Below are 16,399 nucleotides of genomic sequence, written 5' to 3'. Positions count from 1 at the left end.
CGCTCGGAGGAAAATCCTGTGGGGGAAATGGCACTTTCTCTAGGGAAGGAAAACAGAGGTTGATCAGTGAACTTACTAGAAGAAATATCAGAAAGATACTCAGATTGGATCTTTGCCTAATGTGCGAGCAAGCTGCTTGTCATTCAACCAATGATAGCACTTTGAAATTATGCTAGTATGTATTTCAGGCCTCTACTTAATTTAGCAAAGCAATTCTTGGTGCCTCTCCAATGAAATTTGTATCCAGATTCCAAAAAAAGCCATGCACTTCCATTCATAACAAACATTCTTTTCCTTTTGGTAAGATCCCAAATTCCTCTTATCAGCCATCTGCTTAACAGCTGATTCAAGATCCGTCTTGACTGACACATATCCGCTAACCACTGACATTGCTGTTCCCCACCCTACCCCGAGTGCTTAATATAACCTCCCCTCATCTTGCTCTCTTTCGTTGTTAAAAAATTTAATACAATGCCCATGAAAAGCATCAGAACCTGACCTATCACATAGCAAAAAACAAACAAACCCAGAATATCACTCTTCTTCCACTCCTAAAAATAACCCATGCTAGAGTCTGCTGTGTACATGAACTTGTTCACCCCTAAGAGTGAAGCTGAAGGAAATGTCATTCAGTATAAGAATCCTAGAATCTTAGAATTGTAGAGTCGGAAGGGAGACCAAGGGTCATCTAGTCCAACCCCCTGCAATGCAGGAATCTCAAAGCACCCAGATGGCCATCGAGCCTCTGTTTAAAAGCCTCCAAGGAAGGAGAGCCTACAAGCTCCCAAGGGAGACTCTTCCACTGTCAAACAACTCTTACTTTCAAACAGTTCTTCCTGGTGCTTAGTCAGAATCTCCTTCCTTGCAACTTGGAGCCATTGGTTTGAGTCCTACCCTCCAGAACAGGAGAAAACAAGCAAAAGAATTATGGATTCTCCAAAAACTGTCAATACAGGTTAGGAGTGTGCACAGTTCCAGTGTATATGATTTTATTAAAGCTCCGAGACTTGGATGCAGCTGATGGAAGGCAGAAACTAATGACCAAGAAGATTCTGGAAGACAGGACCATTGTTCCATATAACACAGTATTGCCCAATATCAGGGATAGGCAATGGAGTGCCCTTCAGATGAATTGCAGTTTCCCCCCCACCTGATCATTGACTATGTTGGTTGGTGCTCATGGGAGATGGGAGTCCAAAAAGAACTCCTTGTCTATACTGATGGGCGACAACTCTACCAGACTTCTTTCCTTGTCCTACCTGGAGATGCCAGAGGTTGAACTTGGGATTTTTTGCGTGCAAATTATGTGCTCTGACACTGAACTACAGTCCTCCCCAGATACAATGAACTGAGAAAAAGAGGGACAGGAAGAGAAAGGGGCAAGAAATCTACTCCCAACCTCACCCTGAGAAAAAACCTCAGGTGGAAAAAGCAATGTCTATCACAAGAAGCAGTGTGTGTGTTTTAAACAGTTATGTGAAACAAGTACTTATTAATTCAGCCAACTTCTACCTAATGGCATTTCAAGAATCTAAGTGCTTAAAGGAAAAATCTTGGGCTCAGGAAGACTTACTCAAAAAGGTTTGTTTTGAATATGCCTCTGTGATAAATGCAATATAATGTGGGGTTATTTGAGAAACATCAATCATGTTTTATGGATTTGTGATAAATACAGTTGTAATTATAGCTCCCTGAAAATAATTCAGCTGTCACGTTTACCTTGTCAAAGTAAATAACACTGTCAATTTAGTTGATATGCATGACCTGAGTAAACATTTCAAAGCACGAATTTTGCAGTTACGCTCCTTCATTTTAAACAACTGCTCAAATGAATGTGCTTCCACTACAATTCAGCACATTTGCTATCACTCAAATAAAATGAAGGCTGCGCGCCAATAATCCATCCAAATGATTTGGAAACCGTGCAAATTATCTGCTCCGCACTGCCACGCGCTTTTAAATGGGCTTAAATCGGTAGGTTGATCAACTAAAGATCAATCAGTCTGAATTGTGGCTTTCAAATGATTTTCCTATAAAGCCAGGATTTGCCCTGAAACTTATCAAGTGGATTAGAAATTAATGAAAGATATGCCATTTGATGCTATAAAGCAGTGGGATGGCAAACTAGATCTGGGCCAAGTCTGACATGCAAGCAGGACCAGCCACCTGTCAATCACTGACATCACAACAGTGTCAAGTAGGGCTGGGTGATATCTGGTTTTCAACATCACAATATACCACCAGCTAAACATCGTGATATACTGATACAATCACAATATCTAAAATAAAGATGGAGGTATATAGAGGCATTGGCTAGCTTCACAGTTTTCCCCTCATTGTGATTTTTGCACAGCACACACACACGCACATGATTCGCGATATATTGCCAGGTCAAAAACTATAGCTTAATACATCCAATATATTAAACAGTATTTTCAAGTCATTTTTCAGACTTAAGTATTTTAGCATTTATTGAAACCATGTGCAATAGAAAAATTCAGTGAGATAATTCTGCAGCTATTTGCTTTTTAAGGGAGGATGACAAGATCCATACCACTCGACTGTACAGACTGTACTACTGTACAATGATTTTAGAATTCCTATTTAATGCAAATGATTAAAAAGTTTATGATATGTTTTTGCAATATGAACTCCTTGACAAAACACAAACACTTTTTAAAACAGAAAGCCATTTTGTTTATTTAAAAAAGAAAGAATGCTGTGCCAATTAAACATATGGGAGTACATGGAAAATTTCCATCATACAACACTTTTGTCATTCAGACCCATCGGTGATGTTGCATTATTTAATAAAGTTGACTCATTTGCGCATGCTACTTGTATGGTTCACTTGAACCTCTGAAGCATTTCAAATGCTGGGCTTTAAAAAGATTTCTTTTATCAGCAGCAAACTACAGTGAGAATCACCTTCCATCCTATAAGATGCAAATACATCCCATGGGTTTTACTTAAAACAAGTCCGCAGCATCTGAGCCTAAGCCCTAATAATTTTTGCTGCCAGCATATTAAATGAAATGCTTGCAAGGCAGTGGAATCCTTGCCTTAACATCTCTGCAGAAATTACTAATTTTAGAACAGTTTTTCCAATCCCCAAATCCCTTGAACATATCATATAGGAGGTTTCAAAGTTCACAGTACAGAAAGGCAACCTACTTAACTTCAATGAGGGGGGAAGCTCCATGTAAAGGAAATAAAAAAGAAGCTGCTTTTTTGTGTAAATGAATGGGGAAGTCTAAAAAGGTAAAGGGACCCCTGACCATTAGATCCAGTCGTGACCGACTCTGGAGTTGCAGCGCTCATCTCGTGTTATTGGCCGAGGGAGCCGGCATACAGCTTCCAGGTCATGTGGCCAGCATGACAAAGCCGCTTCTGGCGAACCAGAGTAGCACATGGAAACGCCGTTTATCTTCCAGCTGGAGCAGTACCTATTTATCTATTTGCACTTCGACGTGCTTTCGAACTGCTAGGTTGGCAGGAGCTGGGACCGAGCAACGGGAGCTCACCCCGTCGCGGGGATGTGAACCGCCAACCTTCTGATCAGCAAGCCCTAGGCTCTGTGGTTTAACCCACAGAGCCACATGTTCATCCTTGAAGACATTGGTAATGGGTGGGAGCAGCTGAGTTCCCATGTTTTGTCTTCACTGTCCTATAACTTTGGCAGCCCACTTGAGCTGAAGATCTTACTAAGTACAAAGGTGAAGAAATTGTTTGGCACAATTTTCACTCTCCAAGGGAAAACTCAAAGTGGGTACATTGTAAGGTACAGCAACAGACCTTGAACCTGTAATTTCATAACCATGACTTGGGAGATGTCCGCCTAGGCAGAAATATGGGTGAGCAACACTGGCACCAGTAACTGGCAAGTAACAGGAAACCTCTGAGTTGGCTATGCCTCATAGAATCATAGAGCTGGAGAGTTGAAAGGGACCACAAGGGCCCTCTGATCCAACCCCCTGCAATAAATAAAGGATACCAAGCCTTCTGACCTTCCCTGGCCAACAGAGCAGTACCTTTTCCCTTTTAAGACTTCAGCTCTTCAAATCTAGACTCCAGGACCAGCAACTGACCTGGGCTGAAGAATAGACCTTCCCAGCCTATATTTGGGTACAGCCACTCACTGCCCAAACTAGGCCCTGGTGCTCACCACCATTCATATTCCTATCAGTGGAAAGTTCTGTGTGAAACTGCACAGGGTCAGGATTGTGCAGGCAAAGAATGTCTTTCTAGGAGTGCAAAATAGTCCTGTCCTCACGGTAAACACATTGTGCTGCATCTTACGTAAAATGTGAAGACGCCCACAAACTCTACCTACCTTTTTCTTAGTGTTGATTCGCCAACTTTAACCACTCTGATGACTTCTTTCACAGTGCGCCGAAAATCATGCATTCTTGCCGCAACTAGAAGAGCTATAGCATAAACAGGGAAAGGGCTACATCAAAAGGCAGCTCAATGCGGGGGAAAGCAAGGGAATACAGTGAGTCATGAAAGTACCATCTGAAATTCTAATACTCATATTAATTTTAAAATATTGATGTTTAGCTCTGGGCTTGAATACAGAGTGATTAAATTGGAATTTTATAAAACTTACTTTGCATGCAGTAAAATCAAGCCAGCTGCAGAAGTAGTTCTGTAAATGAAACATTTTTTTCTTTTTCTTTTGGACACTCCATATATATCCTTGCACACTCACATGCACACACACTGCAGGGCAAAGGGCAAAGAGCTCCAGCATTGATGCAAAGTTCACGTTCCTCACCCCAATGATCATGATCAGACATGGCTGAAGCAAAATGCTGTAGCATTGCAGAAGCTAAGTGGCTATGCAGATTAAGGGGTGGAGCTATGCAGATAAAAGCAGGCTTGGTTCTCAATGGCGAGGATCACCCGGGGATGGAAAGCAAGTTTAGTCCATCCATCCCAACCCCAACAGGGTTCCCAAGTTCACCCATTTACATATATTTAGATGGTTGTTATTTATGTTCTGCATTAGTCCCTCATCTGCATAATCAGTGAAACTGTCTCAACCAAGGGGCCTAAAAAAAGATTATAAAAGATGACAGAAGTTGTGGAATGCTACGGTCAAGGTCACAAGAATAAATCTGTCCAGGACAAACAGGTGCAGAACCCTGGCTTAAATAAAATGGGATTGCCTTCTGATCCAGCTGTATGATGTCTGGGATCTGTGGGCAAATTCCCTTCCACTATAATCTGTACCAGAGTCATCTGTGGTTCAGTTGAAAGCACAACAGAAGCTTTTAAAGTGTAGAAAGGAGTGGACAGGGGGACAACTTTCTCCCTAATTCTAGAACTTGAAGAGTCACCCAGCAAAATTCACTAAAAGCAGAGACCAAACAAAAAAACAAAAACAAAAGCAACCCCACTTATTCACAGGGCTGTCACCCAAGTCAATAAATCCTAGTCAATAAAATCTGTACAAGTTTGCATGTGAATGAACAATAATTCTGAAGAAAAGGGCACTGCTAACCCATAATGGGCCTTCCCTATAATGGGAATACCCTCCCACCAGAGGTCAAAGAGAATAACAATTACCAGACCTTTAGAAAGCATCTCAAGGCAGCCCTGTTTAGGGAAGCTTTTAATGTTTGATGGATTTCTGTATTTTAATGTTTTGTTGGAAGTCGCCCAGAGTGGCTGGGGGAACCCGGCCAGATGGGCGGGGTATAAATTATTATTATTATTATTATTATTATTATTATTATTATTATTATTATTATGCAGCAATAGTTAGATTCAGAGTAGACCTATTGAAATCAATAGAATTAAGTAACTTGCCCATTTATTTCACTTTGTGCAAGCAGTCTTGCTCTACATAATTGGACTTTCTCCCCTCTCCTCCTGCCCCCCCACCCCCTAAATATATTCTGTGTTTCCCATACCCTCTGGAGTAGATATAGGAATAGCGCAGGGCACACATGGGGGGGGGAGGGCAAAAAAGTCTCATTGTACAAGTGTGAGTCATTCCACTCATGCATTTTTATATAGAATACTGTGCTGAGAATGGCTAATGTCTGATACCACCCTGTCCTTACACTTCACAGCAGACATAGACTTGAAGAGAGTAGTTGAAGGGAGAATTGGGCATTTCCCTTCAACGTCACCTGTCACCCCCAAGTCTTTTTAAAGCACTTATCTTTTATAGAGTTGATTTTGTTTTAATCTTTGAAAAACTGATTAATTGGTTAAATTTTGTGGTATTACTTCACTGACTAGTGCAATCAAATGCCATCGTGTTCACGGCCCTGCTTCAGAGTTTTCCAAAGGAATCTGGCTGGCCACTGTTAAAAGAAAATTGGACAAGATTGATCATAGTCTGATCCAGGAGGCCCCTTCTTCTGCTCTTACATAATCACCTAATTCCATGTGCTACAAAAACCACTAGCATGATGCTCTTCAGGGAGCTTATTGCCTCTGCTCATGGAATACTAATGTGCGGATTACTCCACTAGAAACACATGCTGCGTTGCGAGGGGTTCTGTTAGGCCAGCGGAGAGTAGACTTTAGCCTTGTTTTATTTAGCAAAACCTCAAGCCCCCGCCAACCGCAGCCAGATGCAAAATAGTCTCATGGGGACACATTGTTTAAATCAGGGGTCGGCAACTTGCGGCCCATGGGGATCGACTTTAAATGGCCCACAAGCTGTCCGCTCGGCAAGTTCCCACATGCTGCGCTAAACCGGTGCAGTGTGGAGCAGGGACTTACTTCTGCAGTGCCCAGAACATGATCCAGCCCACAAAGCGATCTCCACAGAAGTGAACTGGCCCAGGCGAGGTAAACCTTGCAGACCCCTGGTTTAAATTAAGGGACAGGGTACCTCTGAGACATGCTCAACCCTGGAAACTGTTTCCAGCACCAGGACTGAGCTTTCCGTCATGTCACACAAAGACCCAGCCCTGGTTTTCTTCCTCAAGCTTTCTTCCTATCAGCAGCACAATTTAGAGAGGCGAAAGGGGCTTTCTGTTGTTGCTCTTGTGAAACAATTTGGAGTCAAAATCTTTGCTGATCTATTGCAAACCATATAGTGATCGGTTGCCAGCAGAGTTTGATCTACCGTTCTGTTGTTGCTGGCATCCGTCTATCTCAAGAGACAACAGAGTGCACCTCTGGGGGTGAAGTCAAACTGCTGCATTAGCAGCACCGAAGTGACCTCCCTGGGCTGCAAGCCTGGGCAGTGTGTATTTCTATGGGTCCTGAGTTGCCCAGAGGACAAGACCTGCCTCTCGGCTCTTCTGGTGTGGTCCAAAGGAAAGCAGAGCCCTATGTTTGGCACCAGCTTGGCTGCAGATGTTGCAGGAAGGAGGCGTACAAGGTGCCATCCAACCTCTTTGGATTAGTCCCTAGAGTTGAATTGCAACCTTCTTCAGCTTGATTCTAAGGTCATGCTTAGAATCTTCTTACTTACAAAATGAGCAGGGGCTCAACTGCAAAGCACCTTCTGCACAACCCGCTGCTGCTGCTCTATGCACCCAACAATTTCCACAAATTCTTCCATACCTGCACCACAAAGCCCCGAAGGCCGTCGCCCTGTGTGCATCCAGTCTCTCTTCATCTGCTGCAGGAGCCTTAGGGCAGTCATGGAAACCTCATGGTTCTTATCGCCAAACTCCAGCATGTGTGCAAAACGAGGAATATATAAACATGGATCTGCAAAAAAAAGAGTCGGCTATTTCTGATCCTGACCTTTACTTTCGTGAACATGCTTCTTGAACAATAAAGCCTACCGTCATTTCTTAGTTCACTGACAGAAAATGGGTTACACTACTGCAACGTTTCCAGTCCAGACAGGTAACAACATATTCCAGCGGAAGAAGTACATAGGAACATGGAAAGCTGTTTTATACGGGGTCAGACCATTGGCCATGTAGCTGAGCACTGTCTAAATTGACTGACAGAGACTGTTGTGGGTTTTGGACAGGGGGGACTCCTAGTTTTATGTCAGGGATTGAATCAGGGACTTTTTGCATGCACATCAGATGTTCTACCAAAACACACACACACACCATGATTTTCAAGTTAATGCACTACACAAGGAAATAACATGAACTGCTGACTGCTGTGGACTGTAAAGAATACGACAATGCATGCAATAACCAGGGCAGTAAAAGATATTGCCAGAATGCTGGGGAAGTGGGGAGGGGTGCCCAGGGGTGTGCTAGAGGGCAGCACCACCTGGGAGCAGGAAGTGACAGGATAAAATAATGTTCTCGTAAAGCATACGGAACATTTTGTTTGTAATTTTTTCCCGTATCAAGTGTTCCTCTCTCATATCATAGATCAAGGGGGTGGGGAGAAGAGGTCATAAAATGTTTTTACTTAACAACAAAAATCTGCAAATTTTTATTCTCGCACTATTATTTAAGTGTACTGATCTCTCTCTCTCTCTCTCTCTCTCTCTCTCTATATATATATATATATATATATATAAATCATTTACAATGCACATAAACCACACAATTACACCAACTCCAATACCGACAATACAAAAATACAAACATAAATGTTGCATCTATGTGACTTCCCTCCACCAGTGTTCGTCCATTTCTTATTTTTTAATATTCTTAGATTGTGATTTGTAAGTCTCATCCTTAATATTATTTCTTAACTAATATTTTGTTTTCTGAGTCAACTTTAGAAACTCATCAGACTCGACAGGAGGGGTACATGATCAGGACCTCCTGTGTTTATTTGTCTTTTGCTTCAAAACAGCAATGTGAGGAACTGGCAGTGGGTGAATGTCTGCTGCATCTATTCTGGCCACACTGTTTCCTCAATCTAAATTCCAACTGCCTGTCTAGCCCAGGAGAGCAGGTAGAAGATGCCAGTTAAATAAGCAGCCCCACGTGGCTGCTTTGAAGCTTGTTTTTAAAGAGCAACAAGTATACCATGAAAGATCTGGCAGGCCCTCTCTAGTTTAGCCCAAAGGGCTAGCAATTGCAGGAGTAAAGGACTAGCAATATCCAGTCTACTGAAAAGTATTAGGGTTGCCAGAAAAGTGTGTTGAGAGCATAGGAAGCCATGGTAGCCCACTTTGGAGGAATTGAGGGTGGGGTCAGGCTGCAACTCCCTTCCCAAGGTGGCCCGTAAAACAAAAGCTGTAAAGTTTATGCTAGAAGAATCAACATTCCACCAGGCATAGGTTATATTATATTTATTTCCCCTTTCCGGAAGGAGTGATACTGGCTTTCCGGTGACAAACAGTTGTTTGGCTTTTCTGCTTTATTATACAATTTTCATTCATGCATGTTGCTTTAACAATTTTATGCAAGCAACCCACCCGAAAAGCAGTATATGTAACTTACATAAATAAATATTTTCAGATTCTCATTTGGAAAACCAATTAGAGCATGCAGCCATGTGGTTTTACCAGCCCACTTGTTTCTCCAAATTATCTGAGTTTCATGTGCTTAGCAATGCAGCACGATGTCTAACAGTTGTGCCGCAATAAAATCATTTTTATATTGGTGTTTGTGGTTCCAAACGAACAAAGCTACACAAATAGTGCTCTTTTGAGGGGTCAACTTCTAATACAGCAGATTATTATTTTTAAGCCTTTAATACGTTTATGCTCTTCTGCGGAGGAATCAGTTTCTCATTTCCTGTCAGGTAATTTGTCGGCGAATATCCTTTCTCAGTTGATGCCCTGCTTGAGTTCTTCCGTTGATAAAGATGAGGCTTTGCTTGAAAATGTTCATTTAAATAGTTCTTGTGGACTTATAATGAATGAGATCAGTTTCATTTGCTGCTAAGTGTTAACACTCATCCATTATGCAGCGAGTTCTGTTTATTCTTATTGTGTGATAAAATGACCACACATAACACATATTCTGCAACACTGCATGAAAACCTCTGTACAGGCAGTAGTAGATCATAGTAAAAAAAATACCAAGTAAATTATTAACACTACCTGAGTTGCAGAGATTAATATTCATGGAGGAAATCCCCACATTAGTTATCCATCATGTTCATACAGATTTATAGTTAAAATTGCTGTAAATCAATGAACTTGTTTGGAAGAACTAAAGACCCCAAGAAAAACTAGTATCCCGAGTAAAAGCAAATGCTATAAATCTTCGGCATCACATCTTCATTAATATATAAAAGGTGTAAGCAAGCAATAAATATGGTTTTTGTGGCTGCATTTCTAGGTTACATTCCACAATGCAACAGAGAGAGAGAAAATCACAAAACTTTCTCATGTGCATTGGCAGTGGTAACATGAAGGCAGCTAGCAGGTCTCAAGATGAGAATCTCTTGGGATGAAGTTAAAGACTTTTTATCACTTTTTAACCTAAAGCTGCCCTGCACAGAGCCTCAAATGCATCGTGGTATTTCAGAAAATTATTTTGTCTTTCATGCTTACAGACTGCCTTGACAACCCCAGTCTGCGCTGTGCATTAATAGAAAAGTGAAACTCACCAAAAAAATTAAAAGCCTTGAAGACTAAACAATTCAATTCCCAAAACAGATTAAATGAAAATATCAAGGCCCACAGACAACAAGGTACTTTCTTCCAAGTACCATGTTAGCTTGTAATGCCAGAAGTTCCTTTAAAAAATAATCGTATGGAAATTATAAAGGTGCATAAAGGTTTGCTTTGCAATGCTGCAAGACTGAGCCCTAATTCACATGTAATGGAGAACTATGGATTCCTACTACATGAAGTCTGGTGGGCACACACTCCATCTTGTTCTGTGCACACCAAAGGAGATCAAAAGCACCCACCCACAGACACCCCCTTAGACAAACAAAGTTCCTTGTGACATTCTAACTCAAGAGACGATGGTTTGTTCAAACTACAATTTGTGAGAACAAGCTAGAAACCAGAACCATTGTTTTAATCTGTTTCATTCTCATTTACCGTAGCAGTCTTTAGCACCATTTGGTGGGATACAAATTTAACAAATAGTTAAAACACAAAAACCAGTCACCCATGTTCAGATATCAGAGGAAACTTGGTTGTTGTTTTTAAAGCAGAAGCGGAAGCTCCTAATCTCCTTGTAAAAGCAAAAAAGGGAGAAGTGTGTGAGCCTAAGGCTCGTCAAACGTTTTCTTCACATAGCTGAAAACCATGGTTTTTCATTTTATGTGAACTAGGCCCAAAAATAGGGATGCGGGTGGCGCTGTGGGTTAAACCACAGAGCCTAGGGCTTGCCGATCAGAAGGTTGACGGTTCAAATCCCCACAACAGGGTGAGCTCCTGTTGCTCAGTCCCAGCTCCTGCCAACCTAGCTGTTCGAAAGCACGTCAAAGTGCAAGTAGATAAATAGGTACCGCTACAGCGGGAAGGTAAACGGCGTTTCCGTGTGCTGCTCTGGTTCGCCAGAAGTGGCTTTGTCCTGACCTGGAAGCTGTACGCCGGCTCCCTCGGCCAATAATGCGAGATGAGCGCCGCAACCCCAGAGTCGGTCACGACTGGACCTAATGGTCAGGGGTCCCTTTACCTTTACCTTTAGGCCCCAAAATAAAAAACCCAGCACAACTAAACAGTGCCATAGAGGCATCACAAAACAAGCCATCGACTCAAGACACACTTAAATGTTGGACTTCTTCCAAACCTATGCCCAAGCTTTTGTAACATTTTCTGTATATGCGTGATTCTAGGTCCTGAGTAGGTTCTGGATCAGAGGTATCAACATTTTGTAGAAAGGATTCAACACAAGTTTGGATATAGTTTATCCAAATGGTTCAAAAGAGTGTGCAAAAAGGGATAATCAGAACTTTACAGAAACTCAAGAGCTCTCTTCTAGGCTGATAGCAACAACAGATTTGGAAAAGCAAGAAATACCTTTTTGTGTTCACATGAACAAAAGCAACAAGCACCTACAAAGGTGATAGGTGCAAGTGCTTTACAGTGGTACCTCGGGTTTAAGTACACAATTGGTTCTGGAAGTCTGTACTTAACCTGAAGTGTACTTAACCTGAAGCGAACTTCCCATTGAAAGTAATAGAAAGTTCATCAATCCGTTCTAGACGATCCACGGAGTACTTAAACTGAAGCATACTTAACCTGAAGCGAACTTTCCCATTGAAAGTAAATGGAAAGTGTATTAATCTGTTCCAGACGGGTCCGCAGAGTACGAGGCATACTTAAACCGAGGTACGACTGTATTTCTGTGCCATTTGTCTAGGGGAGGTCATTACCTGTCTCTTCCCCCACCACAAGGCTCATTTCTAGTTGAATGTGGATATCCCTAAGTCAGGCATCCCCAAACTTTGGCCCTCCAGATGTTTTGGACTACAATTCCCATCTTCCCCAACCACTTGTCCTGTTAGCTAGGGATCATGGGAGTTGTAGGCCAAAACATCTGGAGGGCCGCAGTTTGGGGATGCCTGCCCTAAGTTGTTCTCCATTATGGGGCAGGACACCTCGAGAAGGGACAGAGAGGGCCTTGCAGTATCAAGTGAGCACACAGCTAAGGGAAGCATTCCCCCTTCATTCTAACAATCCTATATTCAACAAAGTCCTCCTCAGAGTAAACCCCCTTAATGAACCTAAGTTAATCATCTCTATTAACATCTACTCCAAATAGGACAAGCATTGAATACCACCCACTCACTCCGTGCTCACCTGCCCTCACTGCTGACAAGCGGGCACAAGCGGGTAGAGCAGGGCACAGAGGGTGCTGTTTACCTTCTGCCCCCTGCCCCACAGCAGCAGCCTCTGTCCCCATGGGGTTGGGGGGCACACGAGCCTAACCAGGGCTACTCCCCTGGGCCAGATTGCTCACTGGGACAAGACACTTTGAGCATATTACACTGAACTTGGTCTGACTGCACTGGTTGCTGATTAGTTTCTAGGTCAATTCAAAGTCCTGGTTTGGACCTATAAAGCCTTCAACAGCTCAGGACCACAATACCTCAAGGACCACCTCCTCCGTTATGAAGCAACCTGGACCCTGCGATCATCATTTGAGGCCCTTCATCATATGCTTTCTCCACAAGAAGTCCGAAGGGTGGCAATGCGAGAATAGGCCTTTTCTGCAGTGGTTTCCTCTTTGTGCAATGCTCTTCCCAGAGAGGCTCACCTGGGACCTTCATTGTTTATATTTAGGCACCAGGAGAAAAACGTTTTTCTGTAAGCAGGCCTTTGGCTGATTAACATTCTATGCCCTCGTAAATATGGGGGCTTGGGGGGCGTATTGGTTTATTTTTGTTATTTTTATTATGTTTTTGGTGTTCTCATTTTGTATTTTTATGTTGTGAACCACCTTGTGACCTTCAGGTGTAGGGCAATATACAAATTAATAATAATAATAGGCTTTCATTAGGCATCTGGTTGCCACAGTGGGGAGCAGAATGCTGGACAGATGGGCCACTGGCACGATGCAGCACAGAAGCTCTATTGAAAGGAATGCCACCCCTTTTTAAAGAAAGGGATTCAGTCTGGTTTCTTGAGTCCAGTTTATTTTTTATTAAACCATAAACACAACTCAGCACTTCAGCACCTTTCGCAAACCCCACCAGCACATATTTTTTTAATTCATCTTAAAATACAAATTATAGGGAAATGAAGCATTTTACCCTGGCAACTCCAGACTTGTGGGCTCTCTTTCCTTGGAAGTTTTTAAGCAGAGGTGGGATGGCCATCTGTCATGGATGCTTTGGTTGATGCGTTGCAGGGGGTTGGACTACATGACCCTTGGGGTTCCTTCCAACTGATTCTGTGAAACCAGTGGTTCCAATTAGCTAAGCACTGCAAACCCCCCCCCAACCCCCCCCCCGGTGTTTCAAAAGCCAGACCATGGACCCACTACTTTTGAAATTTTTGCTATCTCTACGGTAGTTTGGGGGCGACTTCGCCTTGGTTTGGGCGGACGAAAACTTTTGCAAAGCGCTATACCCCCCCCCCCCTCCCCTTGTCTTTGCCCGAAGGAGGGGGTCGCGCGGAGTGAGAAAAGGAGCCCTGTGCCAGGCTCGGGCCAGAAGGAGCAGGGGCGCCCTCGCTCGGCTCGCTTAGGAAGGAAGCTCGCTCGGGGCCGCCGCCGCTGCTCTAAGCCGGGATCGCGAGGCGGCCCCTCCCGCCTGCCTGACGCTGCCGCCGCCGGAGACTGCCATTTCCATAATCATGGCTTCTGACTCAAAGGATGAGTCCGCCGCGCAAACTTTCCAAGCCGGGCTGGGGCGAGGGGGCGCCTGGTGAGCGGGCGAGCAGGTACACTTTGGTGGCTTTTATCAGGGCCGTGGGGTGGGTGGCGGCGATGGGAAACGGGGAGGGCCGCGGCTGGGACCGGGCGATCCGGGGTTGGCAGGGCGCTGCAGCCGAGTTCGCCAGCTGCAGGACTGCTTTGCCGTCGTTACCTTGAGCGACCCGACCGCCCCTTCCAGAAAAAACCACGCACTTTGCAACGGCACCAAGAATGGTCGTCGGTGCCGATTGGCAAGGGATGACAGAACTTGCAAAATAAATCTGGATGCTGCGCTCCATCTGAGGCTTGCATTACGCCTGGGAAAGGAGAGGGGGGGTTATCCAGACCTGGCCCCATTTGTTTACTGCTTTCCCGATTTTGGGGCAACGGCAGCAGCAAACGCGGAGGGGAGGTCAGGCGAGCTGCTGCAAAGTGTGTTGTGTAGGAACGGGAAGCATTTTCCCATGCAATCGCTTAAAGGTGGGGGGTAAAGGACGCCCCCCATCCCCAAAAAAGCAGCCGAACTTTTATCTGCACAAAAGCCCTGCAGATCCCTTTCTAAACTGAAATACTTATGCAGTTTCCGCGGCGCCTTTCCCGAAATTGCTGGAGGGTTTTGGTTTGCAAAACAGAGGCTGCATGTTGTTCTTCGTTCTCTTATGCTCCACTGCAGCCGCGTTTGTGTGTGTGTGTGTGTGTGTGTTTGTGTGTTGTGCTTTTCAAAATCTGCTTCGCCCAACAGAGAGCGAATTTGGGTTTGCTGTAAATTTCCCAAATGGAGGAGGGGACTGGATTGGCGAAAAAGGGGAGGGGGAAGGGGGTGGGCGGCTAGCAAAGGAGCGGAGAAGAATGACATATTGTCTGGCAGGGGAGGGGTGGCAGGAGGGAGGCAGCCCTCCGTCCCTCCCCAGTGCGCCCTGCTCGCCGCCGCCTCGCCATTGGAGCAGGCGCCGGTGACGCGCGGAGCTGCTGCTGGCTATTTGAGGCAGCGGGAGGAGGAGGCGGCGGAGGCAGCAGCAGCCGCGCCAGAAAGGGAGAGACGGGCGAGGAAGCACATACGCGCGGGGAGGCGCACACGCGGACGGCCACGGGCGCGCAGCCCGGCAAAGCTGCTCTTGCTGACTTTCAAATTACGACATAGGCGGAGCAGCAGCAGCAGCAAAGAGACAGAAAGAGAGCGTCTCCGACCCGGCGCCAGCGGATGGAGAAGAGCGCTGGGGACCGGCCTCCCGAGTGCAGAAGCTGAACCGCCGCCTGCAATTTTGCTAGTGTTTTCCTTTTGCAAAGAAAAGCGACTGGATCGAATGCCGGCCCCCACCCGACTCCTGCGCATCGCCGCCTCTGGGATTTTACCGACGAAGGGTCTTGTTGCGACCTGCGACCGTGGAGGAAAATAATAATAATCGGAGATCTGCTTCTTCGCGGATGTTCCACCTCCGGCCGGAAAATAAAAATAAATAAATAAGCCAGCAAGCCGAGTTTCCTGCTTTCGCTCGCTCGCTCCCTCCTCCTCCGCTCCGAGAGGGTTGGCAGAAGTTCAGCGTCGTCGCCGCCGCTTGCCGTGGCCTCGACGGCGGAAATCGGTGCCTCGACGGCTCCCTGGGCTTTGCCGGTTCGGGTGGGCCCAGCGCGGTGGGGTGCTGGCCGCCGGCTCGAGGCTGGGACACCCCCGCGTCCTCTCCCACCCCACCGCCCCCATCGCTCCGCTCCCGGGCGCCAGGTGAGCGATGACTCACTAGGGCATCACCGCTGCGCCCCCATCAGGAACGGAGCGCAAAAAGGCGCTTTGGGCATAATCTCTCAGCGACAAGCCGAAGCGGCCACTTTTTGTTTGTTTGTTTTCCCTTCCAAAGGCAGGATTTTCTCTTCTCTTTTGGTTGACATCTTTGGACGTGGGACTGTTGTGCTCGATTGCCCGTCGAGGAGGAGGAGGAGGAGGCGGGGATCCCTCCCCGCTGATGCCACTGGACCATGGTTGCTTCCATGGGCGGATCATGAAGTGCTTGACTTTCTTTCTTCTGCTTCCAGAGACCTTAAAGAAGTCCAAAAGGAGCGTCCGGGCCGGCGGCAAGGGGCCAGCATGCTATGAGATAGTGCCCCTGGCCCTCAAGAAGAAGATGGCTGCGGAACTTTACCCTGCCAGCGCCAACACCAACCTCGCCAACAGCAATAACGCCGCCGCCAACAGCAAGAAAAACGCCCTTCAGCTCCAGCAGAGCGCGCAGGCCCCCGCC

At 45.4% G+C, this 16,399-nt stretch overlaps 2 protein-coding genes across 2 annotated transcripts in view; one reads left to right on the top strand and one right to left on the bottom strand.

Annotated features, from left to right (window-relative positions):
• The window catches only part of BRF1 (BRF1 RNA polymerase III transcription initiation factor subunit), a 202,258-nt gene that overhangs the window by 96,477 nt on the left and 89,382 nt on the right, over positions 1–16,399 (bottom strand). Inside the window, exons 6-7 of the mRNA XM_035104684.2 lie at positions 7,534–7,683; positions 4,334–4,427 (exon numbers count right to left, since the gene is read on the bottom strand). Of these exons, the coding sequence (XP_034960575.2) occupies positions 4,334–4,427; positions 7,534–7,683 (244 nt within the window). The remainder of the gene's footprint in view (positions 1–4,333; positions 4,428–7,533; positions 7,684–16,399) is intronic.
• BTBD6 (BTB domain containing 6) overlaps positions 14,111–16,399 on the top strand; it is a 4,715-nt gene continuing 2,426 nt past the window's right edge. The window contains exon 1 of the mRNA XM_060271497.1: positions 14,111–14,191. Within this exon, the coding sequence (XP_060127480.1) occupies positions 14,124–14,191 (68 nt within the window). The 5' untranslated portion in view covers positions 14,111–14,123. The remainder of the gene's footprint in view (positions 14,192–16,399) is intronic.

Source organism: Zootoca vivipara, chromosome 1 (assembly GCF_963506605.1).
Source record: "Zootoca vivipara chromosome 1, rZooViv1.1, whole genome shotgun sequence".
In the NCBI taxonomy this organism is placed as follows: Eukaryota; Metazoa; Chordata; class Lepidosauria; order Squamata; family Lacertidae; genus Zootoca; species Zootoca vivipara.
The sequence above is the reverse complement of the archived record's forward strand: the minus strand, read 5'-3'. Positions and strand labels throughout refer to the sequence as shown.